The sequence below is a fragment of the Penicillium psychrofluorescens genome (assembly GCF_964197705.1).
Source record: "Penicillium psychrofluorescens genome assembly, chromosome: 5".
Taxonomy (NCBI): domain Eukaryota; kingdom Fungi; phylum Ascomycota; class Eurotiomycetes; order Eurotiales; family Aspergillaceae; genus Penicillium; species Penicillium psychrofluorescens.
Window position 1 is genome coordinate 145,536 of NC_133443.1, and position 21,441 is coordinate 166,976.

The 21,441-nt window shown below is 54.8% G+C and overlaps 10 protein-coding genes across 10 annotated transcripts; 5 read left to right on the forward strand and 5 right to left on the reverse strand.

The window, feature by feature from the left end:
- Nucleotides 1-325: 325 nt before the first annotated feature.
- On the reverse strand, nt 326-2,979 carry PFLUO_LOCUS7328 (meiotic recombination; the record flags this gene model as incomplete). The annotated part of the gene is made up of 3 exons (XM_073784960.1): nt 326-2,646; nt 2,702-2,819; nt 2,884-2,979. The coding sequence occupies 3 exons, from the start codon at nt 2,977-2,979 to the stop codon at nt 326-328; spliced, it is 2,535 nt and encodes an 844-aa protein (XP_073641363.1).
- A 113-nt stretch (nt 2,980-3,092) lies between these two features.
- PFLUO_LOCUS7329 (uncharacterized protein) lies at nt 3,093-6,553 on the forward strand (the record flags this gene model as incomplete). Its single annotated transcript, XM_073784961.1, has 2 exons — nt 3,093-3,441; nt 3,501-6,553. 2 exons carry the CDS (start codon nt 3,093-3,095, stop codon nt 6,551-6,553), a joined length of 3,402 nt encoding a protein of 1,133 aa, XP_073641364.1.
- Nucleotides 6,554-7,118: 565 nt separating this feature from the next.
- On the reverse strand, nt 7,119-8,710 carry PFLUO_LOCUS7330 (Glycolipid anchored surface protein 4 precursor; the record flags this gene model as incomplete). Its single annotated transcript, XM_073784962.1, has 4 exons — nt 7,119-8,294; nt 8,360-8,465; nt 8,521-8,651; nt 8,702-8,710. 4 exons carry the CDS (start codon nt 8,708-8,710, stop codon nt 7,119-7,121), a joined length of 1,422 nt encoding a protein of 473 aa, XP_073641365.1.
- Nucleotides 8,711-9,535: 825 nt separating this feature from the next.
- On the reverse strand, nt 9,536-10,174 carry PFLUO_LOCUS7331 (mitochondrial import receptor subunit tom20; the record flags this gene model as incomplete). Its single annotated transcript, XM_073784963.1, has 3 exons — nt 9,536-9,738; nt 9,805-10,050; nt 10,117-10,174. 3 exons carry the CDS (start codon nt 10,172-10,174, stop codon nt 9,536-9,538), a joined length of 507 nt encoding a protein of 168 aa, XP_073641366.1.
- A 241-nt stretch (nt 10,175-10,415) lies between these two features.
- Nucleotides 10,416-12,579, forward strand: PFLUO_LOCUS7332 (exocyst complex component exo84; the record flags this gene model as incomplete). Its single annotated transcript, XM_073784964.1, has 3 exons — nt 10,416-10,797; nt 10,854-12,129; nt 12,183-12,579. 3 exons carry the CDS (start codon nt 10,416-10,418, stop codon nt 12,577-12,579), a joined length of 2,055 nt encoding a protein of 684 aa, XP_073641367.1.
- Nucleotides 12,580-12,887: 308 nt separating this feature from the next.
- PFLUO_LOCUS7333 (uncharacterized protein) lies at nt 12,888-13,726 on the forward strand (the record flags this gene model as incomplete). Its single annotated transcript, XM_073784965.1, has 3 exons — nt 12,888-13,114; nt 13,228-13,420; nt 13,484-13,726. 3 exons carry the CDS (start codon nt 12,888-12,890, stop codon nt 13,724-13,726), a joined length of 663 nt encoding a protein of 220 aa, XP_073641368.1.
- Nucleotides 13,727-13,826: 100 nt separating this feature from the next.
- PFLUO_LOCUS7334 (uncharacterized protein) lies at nt 13,827-16,078 on the reverse strand (the record flags this gene model as incomplete). Its single annotated transcript, XM_073784967.1, has 2 exons — nt 13,827-15,304; nt 15,352-16,078. The coding sequence occupies 2 exons, from the start codon at nt 16,076-16,078 to the stop codon at nt 13,827-13,829; spliced, it is 2,205 nt and encodes a 734-aa protein (XP_073641369.1).
- A 551-nt stretch (nt 16,079-16,629) lies between these two features.
- PFLUO_LOCUS7335 (uncharacterized protein) lies at nt 16,630-17,419 on the forward strand (the record flags this gene model as incomplete). The annotated part of the gene is made up of 3 exons (XM_073784968.1): nt 16,630-16,752; nt 16,813-16,946; nt 17,011-17,419. 3 exons carry the CDS (start codon nt 16,630-16,632, stop codon nt 17,417-17,419), a joined length of 666 nt encoding a protein of 221 aa, XP_073641370.1.
- Nucleotides 17,420-17,730: 311 nt separating this feature from the next.
- PFLUO_LOCUS7336 (uncharacterized protein) lies at nt 17,731-19,421 on the forward strand (the record flags this gene model as incomplete). Its single annotated transcript, XM_073784969.1, has 3 exons — nt 17,731-18,013; nt 18,072-19,207; nt 19,257-19,421. 3 exons carry the CDS (start codon nt 17,731-17,733, stop codon nt 19,419-19,421), a joined length of 1,584 nt encoding a protein of 527 aa, XP_073641371.1.
- A 153-nt stretch (nt 19,422-19,574) lies between these two features.
- Nucleotides 19,575-21,294, reverse strand: PFLUO_LOCUS7337 (uncharacterized protein; the record flags this gene model as incomplete). The annotated part of the gene is made up of 5 exons (XM_073784970.1): nt 19,575-20,171; nt 20,224-20,478; nt 20,534-20,931; nt 20,992-21,036; nt 21,093-21,294. 5 exons carry the CDS (start codon nt 21,292-21,294, stop codon nt 19,575-19,577), a joined length of 1,497 nt encoding a protein of 498 aa, XP_073641372.1.
- Between the last annotated feature and the right edge of the window lie 147 nt (nt 21,295-21,441).

Below are 21,441 nucleotides of genomic sequence, written 5' to 3' on the forward strand. Positions count from 1 at the left end.
TCTTTGCTTGCATGTTCTTGGCGATTGCATACTATAATGAAATCAAGTTATATATCGCGAGTAATGTCTGGCAGGTCTTTGAGATTGGTTTTCATCTTCAGTTTTCGTACTCCCTGCTGCCGGTTACCCTCGAAAATAGATAGGAAAGCCTTACCCAACACCACATATTCAGTCTATATAGTTGCATATTATCTTGGATCTTTTACTCATATAACCATTATTCATGTTTAGCAATGTGCTACTCATTGGATTCATTTTTCATGTAACAACCCAAATTGTATGCCGAGGAGCATCGTCGAGTAACACAAATGCTCAAAGGAAGGCATCAACGCCGTCTGGAGCTGGAACTGGCCATCGGCTCAAAGGCATCGTCGTCGTCATCGTCATCAATGTCGCTGATGACATTGGACCCCCGCGTTGCGCGATTGGTGCGTGTTGAACGAGGTGCACTGGCCTGTGAGCCGGAGAAATTGAGCATCGTCTGGGCTGGCTTGGCAGATCGAGCAGCGCCTCGGCGAGTGGCCGTCTCCGCGACGGTCGCTGAGGATGGTGCGGGCGAGGACGCCACTCGTGCGCCGCGGCGCTGCGTGGTGGTGGTTGTGCTGGCGGGCGCCGCTTTGCGTGCTCCCCGGGTGGCAGCGCGCGGTTGCTTGACAAACAACGCTTGGGAATCGTCGTCCTCAGATACGGCATTGACCCCGTTATCATCGTCGTCATCAATCATGATCACATCATCATCTGCAGCCGACTCGGATTCGGAGAGTACTTGTTTCTTGCGGCCTCGAGTGGTCGACGCTGGTGCGGCTTTGGCTGCGCCTCGGCCGCCAGCAACTGCCCCCCGGCCTCCACGGCCTCTGCCGCGACCACGAGTAGTGGTTGTCACTGTGGCTCGACTCCGGGTGGGTGCGGTTCCATCTTCACCGGCTTCTTCCTCAGCAGGATCACCACCTTCGTTGTCTGAGTGGATGAGCGCACCGGGCTGGTCCTCCCATACGCCATCAAACTCGGTGTCCCAGCCGTCAGGCTTGGGTTTGAAGCGTTTCTTGCCGCGGGTCCGTTTTTTAACTCCTTTGGTGAACAGCTCTTCCATCTGGGTGCGGTACTTCTCCATAGCGTTGACCAAGGAGCTCTGTGCCCTCTCCTCGTCATCCATCTCGTCACCATCCCGATCCAGGGCCATCAAGTGTTTCACCTGGCTGTCAAGGGAATCGTTGACGAACATTTCCATTGCATGTTTATCATCCTTGTCGATGAATTGGGCCACGGCATCTCCGAATGAGTTTTGGGGGAGGATACTCAGCGACTGAGCCGAAAGGAATTCGCGCACCAGCTGCTCCACCTTGACGGTGTCTAGAGCCGATAGGTGGGAGATAGTCGCCTCATCGACGGTGTTGTCACCCTTTCGAGAAATCGCATTCTTCTTCTTCCGGTAGAACTGAACCACATCGTTGACGTTGGCAACTTTACCCACAAATCGATTGGAGAATCGTTGGGGGTTTTCACAGTCGTAGCTCCCACCCTCTGGGGTTGAGATCTCAACACGAAGCCGCACAAGGGGAAGAGGAATCTCACGGGACTCGTCATCTGCCTCATCCTCTTGATCACCATGCATCTCCCGCCACTCTGCTTTGGCTTCTTCAATTAATTCCTCAACCATCGACATAAGAAGCCGTGTCACTTCGGTGCGGTTGTTCTCCTTGCGCGCCAGCTTTTGGGTCCCCTTCTCTTCGGATAGCACGATCTCTCGCATCACAAACGGCCGCACCGATTTCAATCGAACGGGCTCCGACGTAAACTCCCGCCCTGTAATACTCAGGATGGCAACCTGTTTAGGCACGGCCTCGCCCGGGACCAGAGACGTGGCGACTGACGATCCCGGCTGCATGACGTGAAATTTTGTTTCTGGGTTGAGTCGAGGGTTGATCAAGCATTCATGCTCATGGCCCCAGATCACTAGATCGAGGAACTCGGGCAGAAAATTTTCGGGGAGATATCCCTTTTCTGTGTAGGCATGGTGATTCTGGTGCACCGACATCAAATTGAACCAGTCGCTTTTTTGAACGGACGGTTGGAAAAATTTGACCTTGCCATCCCGGAAGGTACGAAACAGGCGCTCGTCACGCACATTGCTCATGCCATAGAGGGCGAGCTTGGTGCGCCCCTTCTGCAGCAAGACCGGCTTGATCTGGATATTATCTGACTCCGGGGTCCGGCCGTAGTAGTTGAGCAGGCCGGACACCTGCAGCAGGTCGAGTGCTGCCAGATGCCCCTCACCCGAGGGATCGTCATGGTTTCCGTGGATCGAAAATATGGGGATGGCCACGTTCATGTCCAGATCCTCATAATTGACATGGTTGAATGCGCCCTGAAAGGTCTCACTGGCATCGCTCAGCATCTCCAGCTCGCAAGGCTTGTCGCCAAAACAGTTCATTCGAATCGAGCGCATGACCTGGTACATGGATTTGCGCGACGGTTTGTTCTCATGAAAGAGGTCGCCCGCCAGCAGCACCATGTCGACGTCTTGTTCCTTGGCGAGGCACATCACCTCGTGGAAGCTCTTCCAGCTGTCATCACCCCGAATGGGATCTCTCTCATTGTATCCGACATGGTTGTCGGTGGAGACGAGGATGCGGATGGTCTCCGCGTCTTGGGGAGCCCGTCAGTCATGTACTTAGGTAGCCTGGCACAGGTATGCGCTTACCATTGGCGGGCATGTTGGCGAGGAACTGGCCACCGGGCTCCCCTATGCGATCGACAGATGCTTCCGGATAGAGAGCCAGTTGTCCGAGATCCGACAGACGGACAGTCTCCTCGGTGTACTTTCTTATCCGTTCTGTTTGTTAGTTCCCGTCCGTGGATCCTGCCCGATTGTCGCGCGATCACGTGCGCCACCACGCGTGGTCCAACCTGCGGGATGGCCGCTGCTCCTTGCCGCCCGTTGCGTCCCGGCTCGCCTTTCTTCCGCTTCAACCACCACATCCCAACCTGCAGCTCTTCGCTCTCCCACTCTTCTCAACTCCTTATCTCGACTGACCCAGATATTTCTGCTGGCTCAGTCACATTCGCCTATCGCTCCCCCATCAAGTCATTTTATGCAACCAGAGCCGACCGCCGTATCTCAACATACCTCTTCCGTTGACTCATTCCCAACCGACCGCCAACCCACCCAGCATGGACATGACCTCGATGATCATCCAGTCTCCGGTTCTCGCGATCGCGAGCCAACTGGAGACCCTGCAGTCAGTCTGGACCGGCCAGACCAAAGCAAGAGCCACTCGCCCCTGAACCGAGTCGTACAAGACGTCTCGGCCCAGTCAGCCCCCGCTCACCGCGTGAATGTGCATGATGGCAGAACATCGTCGAGCCCAGATGAAGATTTGGGATTCCGAGTCATGGCCGTGCAGGCCCCGTCCCAAGTGAACTTGGAGGCGTTTCCAAATGGTATGTCGTGCGGAACCAACCCCGTCAGATCCGGTCCCTTGAATAACCTTTACCTCCAGAGGTCCTCACCCATATGCTTTCCCATCTGTCTCCTCAATCCTTGTCGGCCATGACGTTGGTGTCTAGTCGGTTTCATGCGCTGGTCACCACTCCTCACGCTTGGAGGATTGCCTTCTCCCGCTTCTTCCCGGGACCTTACACCGCAGACAGCGGCCGCAGCGCAGCTACTGATCAAACAACGGACTTGGTCTCTGATCGGCGGTTCTTTGCAAGGTTGACTGCGCTGGCGTCCTGGCGGAGCGAGTACATTTTGCGAACTCGTCTGATGCGATCGCTGTCGCGGGGTAAACCTTCCCAGTTCCAACCATCGAAGAAACATGGCACTGTACGATCGGCCAACGCGCGCAACGGAAGCGCAGTGGCAACATACACCTCGCAGCTACTATTCCCAGTGAGCCATCTCCACAGCACGTTTGGCAAGTCCTCGGAGAAAGAGCCACTCTTCATCCATGGCGCTTCGGAGCAAGGCATTGCATCTGCGAGTGATCCGTCTACCGTCAAAGTTGGCTCTTGGGGGCTGTCTGATCATCAGATGTTCCGGCACTTTGCGGATCTGTTCCCAGGAGAAGCGCCGTATGGCCTCGGGCCAGGCAACATGATCGGTATGCCAAACTCGATGGATGTCAGCCAACCCTTCGGTATGGTTTACGGAGAGGGGTGTCCACAAGGACGCAGCTATTTTATATTATCTACGGAGCAACGTGGTCGCTTCTTGGGAAGCTCGGATCTGGGTTCCCATCCGTCCCTGGGCATTCCGGCTTTGAACAGGATCACAGACGCCGTGTGTGCTGTTTGGATTACCAAGTCATCACACATACTGAAGATGACGGGAGGCTTGATTGGTATGCTTTCTGGCTCCTCATCAGGTGTGCTCACTGCTTATGCGTTGGGCCCCCATCCGACGTACGAACAACGGTATGAGCGTGGTCAGGTGACTGCGAGATGGGTGCTCAGCCCGGGCGTTCCCATCATTGGTATTGCCGTGGACGATAACTATACGTCGAAGCGTCATGCAAGCCGGCGGATTTGGGCCGTTGCGCTCAACGCTCTGGGCGAGGTTTTCCACCTCACCGATATTCCGCAACAGCCTGAAGTTACAACTATTGGAAACGCTAAGCTGAATGCTGAACAGCTCGATGAGTTGGCGTGGAGGACCGGTAGATCTGTACGCTGGGAATTGGTGGAAATGGCTCGGCGAGTTGCTCGTCCGGACCCGTTCAACCGGGAACCTGTGGATGGCAGCTATAGCCCGCGGTCATCCTCTGACTTGATGGGCCTCGACGAGAATCAGATCGCCGCTGAGACGAAAGAGATTGAAAAGTTTCTTGCGTTTAAGCCCAAGCACTTCCGCAAAGTTTGCGAAGGGTGGAATATGCAGCGCGACCTCCAAGTCGATTTCGCGGGTGACGATGGTCGCGGAGCCGGCGAATCTGTTATCATCGTTGCTCGCGGCACGGGTGAAGATGACAAGGCGTCAATCCGGCGATTTGTTCGAACCGCCGCCAAGTCCGATCTGTCCTCGTCAACCATTTTGGAAAGCTACCCTCTCTCTGCAAACCAGAAGGCATCGGCTTCCCTTTTTGGCGGCCCAGGGAACACTACCAGTCCCGCTATCAACAGCAGCCTCCCGCCATCTCGATCGTCAAGTCGACTGAGTGGGCCAGTCTCTTCCATCAACACTGAATGGCGCATCTCAGATGTTGTCTTTGGCGACCATAAATCCGTGGAAATTACGGCCACCGCATTGGATGATTCCACTTTTGCTGTTCTTACAGCAGAGGAAGATCCGCTCCTGGCCATGTCTGGCAGCTCGTTCTCTTCCGCGACGTCGTCCCCAATGCCGCACATGGAGCAGCCGCGGTCAAGCCTGGAGGTTCCTGGGCAGCGGGCACGATACATGGCCGTCGGCACTACCTCAGGAATGGTGTTTGTCTGGGATATTCGAATCCCTCCGGCGCAGACAGCGGACGTCATCAACTCCATTCCCCCACTACGGACGATTCAAACCGAGTCTCCCCAAGTTTCCAGTGTGGCATTGACGTCGCTGTACCTTGTGCATGGCGGCAACGATGGTCTTGTACAGGCTTGGGATCCATTAGCCTCGTCTACGACACCAATTCGAACTATCAACTCTCGCTTCTCATCACGGGCCCGCCGCCGGCTGGTCCAAGCAGAAGCGTCGGTGCTTGGTGTAGGCAATAACTTCTATGCCACCGGAGCCATCTGCCTGGATCCTGATCCAACTGTGCTGCGTGGGATGGTGTCCCTTGGGACTCACCTCCGCTACTGGTCATACAGCTCATCTGCAGCCGATCAGTATAAGAGCGGCAAGCGTCGATTCCGGCGTTCGATGCGCGGCAGTAATGGCTCTGCTGACGGCCAGCGTTTCACCAATAGTGGCCGCGGTGCTATTCGTGACTACATTGCAGACGAACGTGTGGAAATGGAGCGCCAAAAAGTCGCAGATGAGAAAGAACGGGCACACCTAAGTGCACGCTTTGGTGTTGATCTCCTGGGCCCCGATGTTGATGAGGAACAGCTGCTGGCGTACGCTCGGCTTCTGAGCGAAGAGACTTATACAGGCAATGCTTCCAATCGCGGCGATCAAGCCGCGTCCGTGAGCTCCGTCACCAGCGCCGAGCTGAGCGATACCGTCGGTCCGAGCTCGGGTGCCTTAGGCGAACTCTCGTCCTCTTCCTCGCCATATCAAGATCCTGCCGACGACGATGACGACGAGCTCGCCGAAGCTATTCGGCTGAGTTTATTAGATGAGAGATCTGGCGCTGTGCCAATGGAACCCACGTCCCCAATTCCCATCAGGTACGCCAAGGGCGTCGAGCCCCCGCACTCGGCACCCTCTGGTACGACTGCCGCGGAGAGCAGCCAGCAACAAGAGATCAATGATTTGGAATTCGCCATCCAGCTAAGCTTGGCGGAGAATGAAAGTCGTGATGGCGCGTCAGGGCAGGAGCACGAGGAGTTCCCGGCATTGTCATCTGGGCCGTCATCATTCTCGTCGGGAAGGGGCAAGGGCAAAGCCCGGATGATGTAGAGGCTTTCGGTTGGGTTATATCCGGAGGGGAAGATTTTCGAGCTGCTATTTCTATCGGTTGGTGATTTTGTTCGTTGTTATTTGGTTTAGTTTTCGTCACATACATCTAGAGCATTTTTAATTCATTGTCAGTATTGCGAGGACTGATCTGTTAAAAAATACTTTTTGTAGTCTGGGCGTCTGGGAGAGTGTACGCCCAAGGAAGTCAATACTTCCAACACCGGTCATCATGGCGGCCATTCCACAACTTGAAACATGTGCACGAATGAGTATATCCGGGCGTTTCTTGAACTTCGGACGTTTCGGCCAGTCAGGAAAGAGAAATAATCTACACTACCGCGAACTGCCAACATTGACAACACAATCGAAAAATAGGCATTAACCGGATCACAGGCGAAAACGAAGCATGTACATGAAATAAGACTAAAAAAACAAGGAACAGCGAAAGTATAACACTAGACAGGAAGGGTTTGTCCCTAATTGTCTTGGTAGACTCAAGAACAGGTCCGACGCCAACCATTTGCCTCCTGTAGCGCACGCACTCAACTTAAAACCAGCAAAGCACTTAGAAGAGCGAAGCGGCCAGCATGAAGAGGCCACCCAGTCCACCGATGACCATCGAGGGACCATCCTTGGGGGCGGCGTTGGTAGTCGTGGCGGACGCGCCGGACGAGGAGGAGGTGGTGGCCTTGGAGCCGGCGGGGTTGTTGGTTGCGTCATGGGCCAGCATTGTGTACTGAACAGTGACCTTCTGGCCGTTGTACTTGGACACCGCCTGGGGGATAGTCTGGTTCTTCAGGTTGGAGTTGTCGATCTTGCCCTGATGCTGGGTAGCCTCGGGGAGACCGTTCTTGATCCAGCCCGGAACCTCGGACGGGGGAGTGGGCAGGTCCCACGAGTTGTAGAAGTTGCCCGAGATGATGCTGGGGTCGCACTTCTCAGGCTGGACGTTGTCCTGCGTCACGTTGGTGGAGGTAAGGCGGGCGATGTCAAGCTTGTCGAACTGCGTCTGCAGGTTGTAGTAGTCAACGAGCAATTCGACGGAGTTGGCAGACTTGACGTTGACCAGGCCGTAATTGTTGGCATCCTGGGTCCACTGGTACACCAGACCGCCAGAGAAGTCCTGGGTCATGTCCTCGCCGTAGATAGCCTGCACTTCGGTAAAGGTACGAGGCAGAACCTGGTTGCAACCATACTCGGAGAAGAAGACAGGCACGGTGGCCGACTTGAAGTCCGTCACCAGCTGGTCGTAGGTGCTGCTCTTCATGGTGGCGTCACCGCACCAGGAGTACGAGTTCAGGCCGAACATGTCAGCCTTGGATTCGGTCGAGTTGGCAAGCTCACACTCGAAGTAGTGGGCGGTGTCCACCAGAATATCACGCACATCCGCAGCGGAATATCCGACCGGAATGTTGCGCTTCGACTGGGCGGCAATGTACTCCTTCATGTCACGAATGACGGCACGAACGTACAGCGGGGCGGAGTAAGTGGCGGCCTGGTTGATGACCTCGTTTCCGGCGAAGAAACCAATCAGGTTGTCATAGTTCATGAATGCATTCACGATTCCGAACACCTGCATATAGTACTCGTTGGTGTAGGTGGTCCAGGGTGCACTGCTGTCCAGAGCCTCCTGGGGGGTGTTGACATCAAGGATCATGTAGATACCGGCGGCGTTGAAGGTGGACACGCATTCATCGTGGCTGCCATTGGCCGCCAGGTTGTAGACACGGATGGTGTTGATCTATGGGGGAAATCATTGCATCAGCCTATCGAGAACGCACGGTGGGTGACCGCGATTCGACTTACACCCAGCGACTGCATGAGGGCAGCATCACGCAGACACGCCTGGGGATTGGTCAGAGGGTCCTCGTTAGTGCCGGGGTTGAAACCGGATGATCCACCAGGCTGGTAGCTGTTCGACCAGTCAGTCAGCTGTCTTGTGCTGAGAGGTCAACAGAAGATCTTACTCAACGCCGATGATTTGGAAGCGCTCGTTGGTCTGGGAGTTGACAAAGTCCTTGCCCTGCACTTCGAGCGGGATGACGGCGGCGGCAGTGCTGGCGAGAGCACAGACGGCCGTAGCGAGACGACCGTAGGACTAGAGAGTGGATGAGCCCAGGTCAGAAGAGTCGACGGAACGAGACATACGGGAATCATTTTGATGGGCTGGATTATTCAGGCCAAATGGGTGATAGTATATCAAATGGGGGTCAAAAATGAGAGCGAGCGTTGAAGGTCTGGAAAGAGTGACAGAGAGAGTATGTGTGTGTCCGTGGAGGAAAGAACGAGTGTCTGGTGATTGTATGTACACCGAAAATAGAAAAGAAAGAATGGACAAGAAAAGATGGGAAAAAGGGAAGGAGTGGGAGAGAAACAATGACACGAAGCGATGCACAGGCAGAAATAATAGGAGAAAGAGCGAAACACGGAAGGATTGAGATCGGCGAGTTGTGGGGCAGGGTTAGGGGTCTGGCGGGTGACTTGGTGGGTACTGGTGGCTGAATAGTGTCCACTATGGGGGGAGAAGTACCTCCGATGTACTACAAACGGAGCAGCCTATTGACGCGATCGATGGCGCCACAGACGGAGCCATGCCCAAAGTCTAATCCATTCAAGACTTCTTCATCTTCTAAAATAGTACACCACAGCCTGAAGATTGCCCGTCCGGGTCCGAGTCCTTCCATCCATCCCCAAATCGGCTCCAACCCAGCCCCAGACGGTACAATGCAGGAAACAGAAAGGGAAAAGAAAGAAAAAGGAAATATCGACGCAACTGAAACATGGCGCCGAGAGAAGCCCAAGGCCTCGGCACCCTCTGCCGAGGCTTAGGCCCCGATGAACACATACATATACAAAATACAGGAGGAGACAGGGGGCAGTGCGAGCCGTATACGGGTAGTGGAGAGTGGGACGGTGAACGGGGAGAAGGCGGAGAGGTCGGATGAAAAGGAAGGCGAGCGAGGGGAGCGTCAACCGAGAACTTTACTCGACGCCGTGGCTATCACTGCCACTCTCGCCGGTGAACGAGCCCAGGTTGAGGCCGGAGTCCATGGCAACCATCTCGGCCAGGATCTCTAGGACCTCCTTCGGCACGGTCTTGTCGTAGATCGAGATCAGGTCCTTGGGCTGCGGGTACACCTTCAGGGCCCGGTAGAACGCGAGAGCAGCCTGGATTTGGTCGGAGCCTAATGGTGCAACGAGTCCGGTCAACATGGGAGATCCTGCGATTGGTTGGGGAGAGGAAAACATACCCTCAGCACACAGCGACTCGCCCTGGGCCACTTGGCCCATGAAGTAGGCCTCCTTCTCTTCCAGATCTGTAGGGAAGCCCTCCTCCTTGGCCTGCTGCACAGCTTGCTTGATCGCTTCCCGCTGCTGGGCACCGTGGGCCTCGGCCTCCTCCTTGGCTGCCCGAGCCATGCGGCGGTTGTTTCGCTTCAGGGATTTGCGGAAATCTGGGTCTGTCTGGCGCTTGTGGTCAAAGTACACTGCATAGGCTGTTACGAAGAGGTAGGACACCATTAGCTAGGCTGCATCGGTCAACACGTGTGATGGACACTTACCGAGCAGGCCGGTTATGACCGTGCCGGCTGAAGCAGCCACCAAAACAGAGGTCCTCATGGCGAAGCGGGGGAGTACAGGCGACAGTCAAGAAAGGAATTCGACAGGGCACTCAAGCACAATGGGAGTTGTGAAACAATGGGATGGAAGAGGAATGGGAGATGGGACGAATAATCATCACTGCGAGTGATAAATTTGAAGGAGGATTTATGTTCTTCCGGGAGCCCAGGAGCTGACTGACCAGCGAGCTCTCCACAACTGGGCAGTGATACCGACCATCTCCATCCATCATCCATTCACCATGGAAGGACGAGGCTTGACCCTGCGCAGCAAGTCTCGCCGCCAGCGGCCTCAGATCAGTGCCCCCAAGCCCATCTCTGGTCCGCTGCCGGCCAACATCAAGGCCAAAGAGGCTCGCCAGGGAGCCTCCCCCGCCGACCGGGACCAACGAGCTCCGCAGAAAGATGCCACGTCTGACCTGGTCAAACGCCGCTACTCGACTCGCTTCAATCCAGCTCCCGACTTCGATGCCAATGCGCCCCCGGTGCCCTTGCTCCCGCCTCAGCCCGGTGGGCTGGCCCCAGCGGCTATCTCGAGGAAGCCATCGGCGTCCGACCTGGCATCGGAGGCGCCCAAGGTAGACCTCAATGCTTTGCGAGATCCGAGTCTTCCCGTGGATCGATGTAAGTACCCCGCGGAAACAATTGGTGGGATCGGTGTTGACCAGGTGGATCTTTAGATGTGGCCAGTTTGCTTGCCAACGCCTCCGAGGAAGAGATTCAAAAGTACCAGGCGAGCCTCCGCAAGGTCAAGAACCGTACCTCGACCGACCTCCAGCAGAACGTGTACCAGAACCGCACGCAATTCATCAAGATTAGTAAGGAAGCGGAAAAGCTCAAGGATGAGATGCGCACGCTCCGCACCCTGATGGCGGAGCTCACCACCGCACTGGGACAGACCACGGTGGGCAACACGCCCAACCCCATGTCTCCCACGGAGGAATATGTTCCCAAGCGCAATGCGAACCGCAGCTCCGTCGCCAACCTAGAAAGCATGTGGAATGTGCAGCTCCAAACCCTGTGGAAGACTGTGGAAGGGTCCCAGAAGTTTCTGCCGGCTGTCCCAGGGCGGCACATTGTGTTGGAGACGGGTAACTGGGCCGAGCTGGACTCGGCGACCTGGAAGCCCCGGCGGCCCGTCCATATCGTCTTGTTGAATGACCATATCCTGGTGGCCGCCAAGAAGCGCAAGCGAGTAGACCAGTCCCAAACCAACCGTCGAGGACCTGTCCCCACCAAGCTCGTCGCAGAGGAGTGCTGGCCACTCCAGGACATTGACATGATTGATCTGGCTGCCAACCTGGGTACCGGCGCGGCGCGTGAAGAAGCTGTGGACCGTGGCATTACGAATGCCATCAGCATTCGCGTCGGGTCCAAGCCGTACACTTACCGCCAGGACAAGCGCGACACAACTACCAAGAACGAGCTGCTGCAAACCTTCCGCAAAACGGTTGAAGACCTGCGGCGCATGCTTCGGTCCGAAACAGAGGCTGCGAGCAAACCGCTCGAGGCCTATGGGCTTCTGGCGGGCCGAATGTCCTACACGCCAAAGTCTGAGACGTTTGATTTCTCGGAGATCCCCCGCGACAAGTCGGACCTGCGAATTGATGTGGATGGGAAGCAGCAGAATCTGCGTTGGGTGGAGAGCCAAGTGGATGACCTGGACATTGACATTGCACTGCAACGATTTGAGTTGGCCGTGACAAGCATTGAACGGCTGCGCAAGTTGGCCAGGGGTCTGAAGGGGAACGCCATGGCGCAGGAGGTGATCAACGGCAAGGTTGATGAGCGCGCGGCGAAACTGGCGGGCATGCTCTCCCGGGCATTGGTGGATACGCACTCCTTCCCAATGGCGACCAAGACCAATGTCAGCTGGCTATCCCGCCTCGGGTGTGAGGACCAGGCCCGGGAAGCCTATCTGAAGGCCCGATCCGAAGTGATCGCTAAGCGCGTCCGGTACGTACTCTTCTGCTTTTACTCTATCATGCCAAGCTAACTAGGCACTACAGAGCCTGCGTCTTCGAGGGCGACCTCCCTCTTTACATCTTCCAGATCTCGTTCGTCTATTTCACACTTATCAAGAATACCATCAGTATCTACCAGCAGTGCTTCCCGTCCGTGATGACAAGTTCCTGCATCCGATGGGCCAAGCAACATCTCGACGGATTCAATGCGCTACTCGGCCGCCAACTCAGCAGCGTGCAACGCGGCACCTCGGTGTGGGAGAAGTGTTTGAATATTGTGCATGACCATGCCGAACTGCTGGCGGAGGTGGGCGTCGATTTTACGGATTTGGTCGCTCGCGGATTGGAGGATTACGGCGAGCAGGCTCCTGGCGGAGAGGGCATGCGCACAGTTCAGCCAGGGGAACTGCCACCTTCCCCAGCGCCGCCGGCGATGATCTAGTTGGTTCTTTAATTTGTCGTGAGCGTTGCGTGTCTGAGATTGTTTCGTGCTTCTTGTTCATCTCGAGTCCTCTTAGGCCCACTGAAGTAAACCCGCAAATGCCACATGTAATATTTCTCCATATGAACGGACTGGTAAAGAGATCGCAGCCAAGTGCCTTCCATTGTCCTCAAAAGCAATCAACCTTCATCGTGGCGGGCACCCACCACCGCAGCCTTGGCCCCCAAGCCACCCATCCACTCATGTACGAGGGTCATCCCGAGGCCACGCCAGCACCTATTCTACCCGTCTATCCCTCCAACTGGAAAATGAAGATAGTCCTAGCAGGCTCGACCGGCTTCATCGGCCAAGAAGTTCTTCAGCAATGCTTAGACAGTTCCAAAATCACCTCGGTGGTGGTCCTCTCGCGCCGCGAGTTACCCTCGCAAGAAGATAAGCACAAAGCCAAGAAACTGCGAGTCGTTCTTGTGGATGATTTTCTGTGGTATCCCGACTCGGTCAGGGATGTGATTAAGAATGCAGATGCATGTATCTGGTAGGAGTCTCTTCGTTTCTTTTGTTGATACTACTGCGCAGTTGTCGAGTGAGAGAGGAACAAGTATAAGAATGGGAAACTCTCCAGCAAGTCCAAATTAACCGGGTGAGCAGGACACTGGGCAAAGCGCGCATGCCCGATAACGAAACAGCCCGCCGTGTGAGCGTGGATTATACGCTCGCCGCCGCGCTGGTGTTGCAAGAGATGACGGACAACAAGATCCGCTTTGTGTATTGCAGCGGAGCCGCGGCGGAGCGAGATCATAACAAGCCGTTGTGGTTTATGCAGGAGTATCGACGGATTCGAGTATGTCTGCCCTACCAGAGACGTAACCGTTTGGGCGCAGGTGACGTTGACCGAACGAAATAGGGCCAGGTGGAGACTGAGCTGCTGTCCCTGGCCGAGGCACACCCCAATCACTTCGATGCGTACATCATGCGCCCCGGCATGGTAATGTCGTCCGAGTTGACCCTGCGCAGTATGTTGCTGTGCCTGACGACCTCCGTGCGGGTGGATGTGTTGGCGGGCGCCATGCTGGATCTGGCGCTGGATGGCGTCGAGAAGAAGATATGGGGGAATGCAGAGATCATCCAGGCGAGTAAACATGAATGAATACAGTTCTGTTCATTTGTTGTTTAGGTTTGAAGATGGAGTATCTATATACATTTGTTCTAGGATTCTATTATGGAGTTTTTTTTTACTATGTGTCTTCTTACTTCTTCTTTGTCGCAGGCAACTCCAGGGTGTACATTTCGTATGTGTCCATATCCTCGTAGCTCGGGTCGTCCTTCGCATCCGCAGGTCGTTCGGTGCGACGAGCGTGTTGGTCAAACTGATGAGACCACACCGTATCCCACACAGATGGGTCGCTCAAGACGTTGCCGCTGGACAGGAGACCAAGCCGGAAGCCCAGGGGCTCATCGGCGCCCGTGTCAGACGGCAGGCGCATAAAGTGGCGGACGCTGTTGGGGATTTCTTCCTTGACATGGCTAATGAGCACCAAAGCCTGGTCATCCGACAGACCCTTGTAGCGAATTTCGGGGCTGTCGTCTTTCGCTTTCTTTCGCTCTCCGAGGTCGATGAAGTGCAGACACTTGTCGCGCTGACTGGCGGACAGGCCTGAGAAGGGTTCGTCGAGGATGACGATATCCGGTCGGTGGATGAGGGCTCGCAGAAACAGCACGATACGTTGCTGGGCAGTAGTGAGCTCGCCGAAGCGCAATTGGTCCGCATACTCGATATCGTGCTCTTCATCAATGAAGGCTGTTGAGTAGCGAAGAGACCCGAGTTTGGGGAAAAACTCGCGCCCCTCCGTGGGGAAGAGCTTTGGTGGCTGGACCTTATCGGCCGCATGGGGATCGAATTCATCTTTGAAGTAACGCAAGATCGCGTTCACGTCCAGGTCCCGCTCATAGTCCAGCTTTGGCTTCGACAAGAACGTCTCTCCAAAGGCCGATTCGAGGGACTGTCGCAGCGTCAGCTGACGAGGAAAGAACGCGTGGATCTCTGGGGACGAATGGCCGAGCCGGGACTGTAGCTCGAAAATGGAGATACCGGGTTTGCCGACTTCCGGCAGTCGAGACCGTCCAAACAGTTTGATAGGCAGGGCGTATGTCTGTGGATGATCGGACGTGATCAACGAAAGTAAGGTCGTCTTGCCTGACCCGTTGGCGCCCAGAATCGCCCATCGTTGACCCCGACGCGCTTGCCAGTGCAGGCCATCCTTGTCCACGTTGTGAACCCTTTGTTTCCAGTCGCCCAGCACCGCTCTCTCGCCGTACTGAACCCGAACACCTTCCATCTCAATCAATGGTTCTCCTGTCTTCCGAGTATGGCCATCGAGGGTTTTCTTCTTGGGTTTGCCAACTCCCAGGTCTCCAAGGAGTTCCCAATCTAGATATCCAGCTGTCATAGCATGTTGAGATGCTTGCGATATGCTCTCTTTTTGAGGCCTGCTCTTACTGAGCCCAGGGAAAAATTCCTTCCGCCAAACTTCCAGCCCTTCGTCAACTTCACGGTTTGGACCCTGCAGAAGGATCCGTTGAGAGTTGCCCACGATCATCTTGTGGGTGATCCAGTCGGGCACAGTATCTTGAGGGCGTAGAGCCAGCACCAATCGCGGGGCACGCTTCTCTGCTAACCGGTGGAGCAGTCCAGAAATGCCCTGAACGGTGGCCGGGTCCAATCCCACTGGACGATGTTAGTTAGACTTTGAGAAACGAGTAGGGAGTACATACTGAATGGCTCATCGAGAAGCAACAGTTCTGGTTTTTTCAGCAGCGCCTTGGCGATCCGCGCGCGCCGCGTCTGTCCATTGCTGAGATTGGCGACGGGCATGTCAAGCAGGTCCCACAGACGCAGATCGGTGATGACCTGCTCAAGGAGCTGCTCATCATGCACTGTCCCTTGTTCCTCCCCTTCCAGTGGGTTCAAAGACATCTGGCCGCGAAGGAATTGCTGTACCGTCCAGTCTGTCTCCTCGCGATGACTCTCATACCGGGCACTCAGGTATGCGCCTCGAGTGCCTCCAATTGCGCCGGACCCCTCACCACTGAACCCAATATATTGAATGGCATTCCCCACAAAGCGTAGTCGCGGGTCCTTGGCCGCGACCTCTTCCGTGCGGAGGTAAGGGTATGAGCGCGCAGTGGGCGGGATACAGATGTGCTGGCCACGTAGGACGTGGAGGAGATCGGTTCGGCTGGGGGTGCCAATCACCGCCCAATGATGGGGCGGCGGAGTTTCACCATCTGCTTTCTCTGAGGGGAGATCCGAAGGGAGGGTGAAGTTGAGGTTTGGGAACAGCGGAGGGTTAGATGCGTCATTGGCGGTTGGATACTGCTTGTAAAAAGTGCCATCCTGAATCTGGATCAGGGGAGGCGCCGAAGACACCAGGCGCACTGAGCGATGGAACGTATGGGCAGCCAAGCGCGCCCATGGTCGCAGAATTGGTCGAGTCAGCATCGTCAGATACCGAGGAGCGAAAGGAAAGCAATGCCGCGGGTCAACGAGTGGGCATGGTCACGTGAGGTGTGCTATTGTCTTGCGAGAGAATGAACGATGGCAGCCAAGCAATATAAATCTAATAATGAATTGAGATCTTTGCAGTTGATTGGTTGGTATGCTCCTTTCTGCATCATTAGAATTTAGTCCACAGCCATGGTGGTGGAGTGAATCACTAGTCTTCGAGAGATCTACTCCAGAATATATATACCCCAGGTCCATCCCAAACACCAAAACTTCAAGGTTGGCACCAAGTACCTTTACATCGCCCGGAATAATCCAATAATACACCAATCAGGTACCTTTGTTCACATAATGTGAAATCTCACCACGGTTCCCCGTTCCGACCAAGCCGGTCGGGTTCCTAGGCTGCCCCCGGGCTAGACCCTGTTTAATCTTGTCTCAAACAGAAACTCAAAAAATCAAAGACAGGCTTCTTCTTCTTCTTCTTCTTCTTCTTCTTCTTCACCTTCATATTCTCCGATCTATCATCACCATCCTCCAATATCACCATGAATTGGCAAACCTTGCTGACTTTCACGACGTTGGGCCTCGCGGCCGCAGAATCCTCCGTCGTCTCTCTGTTTATCTTTGATGCTGATCCTCAGTCGCTGGTCGGCTCGGTCGTGGCATCGGTGTGTAGCAGCCCCAAAGCGAGCAGGATGGCCCTTGCTAAAAGGACGATGATAACCTAGAACTCCGACACGACGACATACAGCATCAACTGCGCCCCTGGCGAGAATGCCAACAAGTGCGGATTCGCCCCGGGCTTCACGTACATCGAGGCCCCGACAACGGTCAATTGGGAGTTGGCTCCACCCCACAATACGTACGTTCATGAATATACATGATGGAGTGATCGGTTTCCGTCTCTAACACCCAACTGATGGTAGCTATGGCCACGTTGGTTGCTCGATGGGAGGATCCACGGCTGCCGTGTGCACGTTGACCATACAACATCAGGTGATTGGTAGCTCGCGCACCGAGTTGACTCAAGTCACGACTCTGAGCAAGGGTGATGTTACCTACATGCCTGTCACCATTACAGCAGGTCCCTCGGCCGCCGCCCCTGGGGCTTCGACGACCGCCACTGGAGCTTCGACGACCGCCACTGGAGCTTCGACGACCGCCACTGGGGCTTCGACGACCACCACATCGAAAGCTTCGACTACCGCCACGTCGCAGGCTTCGGGTGCATCTTCCTCCGCCAGTACCAGCACGGGAGGTCTGCCTCAAATCACCGCAAATCCCGGTGCTATCTTGGGTGGTGCTGCAGCGGCTCTAATTGCTGCTGTCCTGTAGGAGTTATGGGATTATGTGGTTGTGATGACTGGCATTGACTAACCCTAAGCCAGTTTGGACCTTGCGCTTAATACCAAAAACTTGAATAGCATAGTTAATTCATTTCGACTCTAGTTGCAGACCTCATACCTGACTTGTAATATTATGTCGTTCCTGGGTAAATCTCGGTCTCCACCTCGGCCATTCTCCGCAAAAATCCCCGGCTAAAGATATTGCGCGATCAGAAAATCATGAGCCGCCCCTGATTCTTGTAACTCGGCTCTTCCCGATCAGCTCACCCTGCGCCATTCACTCGAATCACAGTCGCACCGATGTCAATTCCATCCCTACCGCTCTTCGTGGCGGCGCAGACCCATGCCCAGCGCAACCCCGCGAAGGTGGCGGTCGTGGACACCACCAAGGAGGAGTCCTTCACCTTTGGTCAGCTGCTTGCCGATGCGGCGACCTTGAAGAAGCGTATTCTTGGGAAACTCGGGCTTTCGGACTCTGGTGATTTGGACGAACGGCGCATTGCCTTCCTCACTCCGAACGGATACGATTATGTAGTCACTCAATGGGCTGTCTGGGCGGCCGGGGGAGTGTGTGTGCCACTCTGTAAGCCATTGCATCGTTCAAATCCTGGGGCATTGGAGCTGACATTCAAGGGAAATAGGCACAAGCCACCCTGTGAAGGAGCTCCTATATACCGTGGGCGACTCGGACCCGTCCCTAATCCTCGTCCATCCAACGTTTGAGAAAGTGGTGCCGGCTTTGCGCGAGGGATGCGCTACCGCCATTCCATTCATGAACTTGGAACCTTTTACACGCACCGACGAAGCGCCTCTGCCTACTTTCTCTCCCTCTTTTCCCTTGACGCGTCGAGCCTTGATGATCTATACATCTGGCACCACATCAAACCCGAAAGGCTGTGTCACAACACACGAAAATATTACATTCCAAGCAAACAGCCTCATCAAGGCCTGGAATTACAACTCCTCTGACCATCTCATCCACGTGCTCCCACTGCACCATGTCCACGGGATCATCAACGGGTTGACAGCCAGTTTTCTGAGCGGCACGACGGTGGAAATGCACCCGAAATTCGACCCCAAAGCTATCTGGGAGCGGTGGCAGGACCGCGGCTCCTCGACTATGTTCATGGCTGTGCCAACGATCTACTCGCGACTCAATGATTATTTCGATGCTCACATTCGCCGGTCCGAACAAGAGATGGCAGCGCGAGCTGGCGCGAAAGCCCTGCGGTTAATCGTTAGTGGATCTGCGGCGCTCCCAACCCCTATAAAGGCCAAATTTGCCGAGATAACGGGTCAGGTCCTGCTGGAGAGGTACGGAATGACGGAGATTGGTATGGCGATTAGTTGCGGGTTGGAGGTTGAGAAGCGCATTGATGGCAGTGTGGGTTGGCCGCTCCCTGGTGTTCAGGTGCGATTGACCGAGAAGGAGACCGGGCGAGTCATTGAGGAGAGTGACGAGGACGGGATGATTGAGATCAAAGGCGGCAATGTCTTCCGCGAGTACTGGCGCAGACCTGAAGCAACCGTATCCGAATTTACGGCCGATGGATGGTTCAAGACGGGCGATGTAGCGAGACGCGATGCAGCTGGTGCTTACTATATCCAGGGCCGGGCGTCGGTCGACTTGATCAAATCGGGTGGGTATAAGATCTCGGCGCTTGAAGTCGAGCGCAAGATGCTCGCATTGGACTCTATCCAAGAAGTAGCCGTTGTCGGGCTAGCAGATGAGGAATGGGGACAACGGGTTGCGGCAGTGATCAAGGTCCGCGAGGGAGTATGTTGAATCCTTTTCTTCATTGGGGTTTAACTAATGGTTGATACAGGCTGCACCGCTGGAACTCCAAGCTCTCCGCGCCGAACTGAAGAACGAAATGGCCCCGTATAAGATCCCCACGGTGTTGAAGATCGTGGACGGGATTGAGCGTAATGCCATGGGTAAGGTCAACAAGAAGACCATTGTGCAAAAGTACTGGCCCGATAAGGCTTGAAGAATTGCCACCATGCCGGGATGAGACATGAATCTTAACGAAGAGATGCATAGATCAATATACATATACGATGGTTTACTACAAGAGACCGACTCTGACCGCTTAAAATCTTTTATATTTGAGGGAAGAGAAGAGGCCGCGTACCCAACGAGGTTATAACTGGAAGATCCAACGGGGGTCCTTGTCTCCCAAGAATTCACCCTCAACGTCTCCAACATCACCCATCATGGCCGTCAAACCTTGGGCTTCTCGCTCACGCTCCTTTTTCTCATTCTCCTGCTTCAAAACGTACCATAACGCCCCCACGACGAAAATGTTGGCAACTAGGTAGCCCAGCGCAGTGCCGTGGCCCACAAAGTAGTGCGGACTCCACTCAGTGCGATACAACTGTGTACCTATGACAGCACCAAGGTTTCCAATAGAAATCTGCAAAGCGTTTGCGATGCAGCGTTTTGTCTGTCCGGAGACGTTGTTCGCGGGCCATGAGAGCACGATGGCAACGGCAGGATAAATGCCGGCTGCGGCGAAGATAGTTCCGACGTAAGACACGCCCGCACGGTGATCGGATAGTAAAATAATATATCCAATGCAGGCGAGGGCGGATGAGCCCATGATGAATGGGGCCCGACGTTGAATTCGCTCGGAGAGCACGGCGACGGTAATGGTCAAGATGAAAGCCACGGCGTACGGGGGCACAGTGAGCAGTTGTGCTTCGGCTGCAGAGTATCCCAAATCCTTGATAATCGTCGGCTATTGAATGGTGAGCAGTGTCTCAAGACAGGCGAAAAAGCAATCAACTCACCAGAAACAACGAAAGGGTATACAGCGGCAGGGACATGGTGTGGAAACCTAAGCAGTACAGCCAAACCTTAGGATCCTTGAATGCGTCCAGCACCGCCGACCAAGTGAACTTTTCATCGCGCGTGGCGTCATTGTCATTCTTGAGGCGGAACTGGATGAACTCGCGCTCTTCCTCAGTAAGGAACTCGGCCGTGGCTGGATAATTGTACACCCAGAAATAGGCGATGATGGACACGATAATGGTCAACAGTCCTTCCTACATCGATGTCAGCTCGATTCATCACAGTCTTGTCTTTTCTTTCTCGACAAACCAGAATGAAAATCCATCTCCAGCCATTATATCCTCCAACACCCTTCATGTGGGCAATACCCCAGGCGAGGATACCACCAAAGGCACCGGCCAACGATGCAGCACTGAAGAACAGAGCAACGCGATAATGCTGTTCATTGCGTTTATACCACATAGACAAGTAGAATACCACGCCGGGGAAAAGACCACTTTCTGCGACACCGAGGAAGAAACGCGAAGACAGGAACCCGGGGTAGTTCTGCACGACTCCCAGAAGTGTCGCTACCACGCCCCAGACGAGAGTAAGGCTGGGCAACCATGTGCGCGGAGTCGTTTTCTTCAAGACGATGTTGCAGGGAATTTCAAAAAGCACGTATCCGATGAAATAGAGGGTAAGGCCTGTGAGGTACTGATCTCCTGCTATATCAATTGACTGTGATTAGCATGACAGAAGAATGCGCAATTGAGTGGCACACATACACATCCCGACGTCCGTCGTCATGCCCTCGAGCTTTGCGTTTCCAACTGTTGTCGCCGAGTGATCAGCTTTGTGCCAGTAGTTTGTGTCTATGCTGGCGTACCATTGCTCCGATCCAGGAACGAAAGCAGATACAACAATGTCAACGGCGGGAGCAGTCGGTAGTCTAGTTTCCGGAGCAGGGCCTTCTCGTTGATGCCAAAGGTCTCACCGAGACTGCTCGTTGATGGCGATGAGGTTTCGACTTCCTCCTTGGGACCAGGACTGACCGTGCCCTCAACATCCTTCTCTGCGGCGGCGGACATGGCTGGCGACAATTCGATTAGGCAGTGTCAAGCCGTGCGTCGACTCCGGAGCAAGGGGAGCAGAAAAGGGCAAGGATCTATAATCTCTATGTCGAAAATAAAGCTAGATGGGGAAAAAGCTATGGCACTACGACTTCTATAATGTTC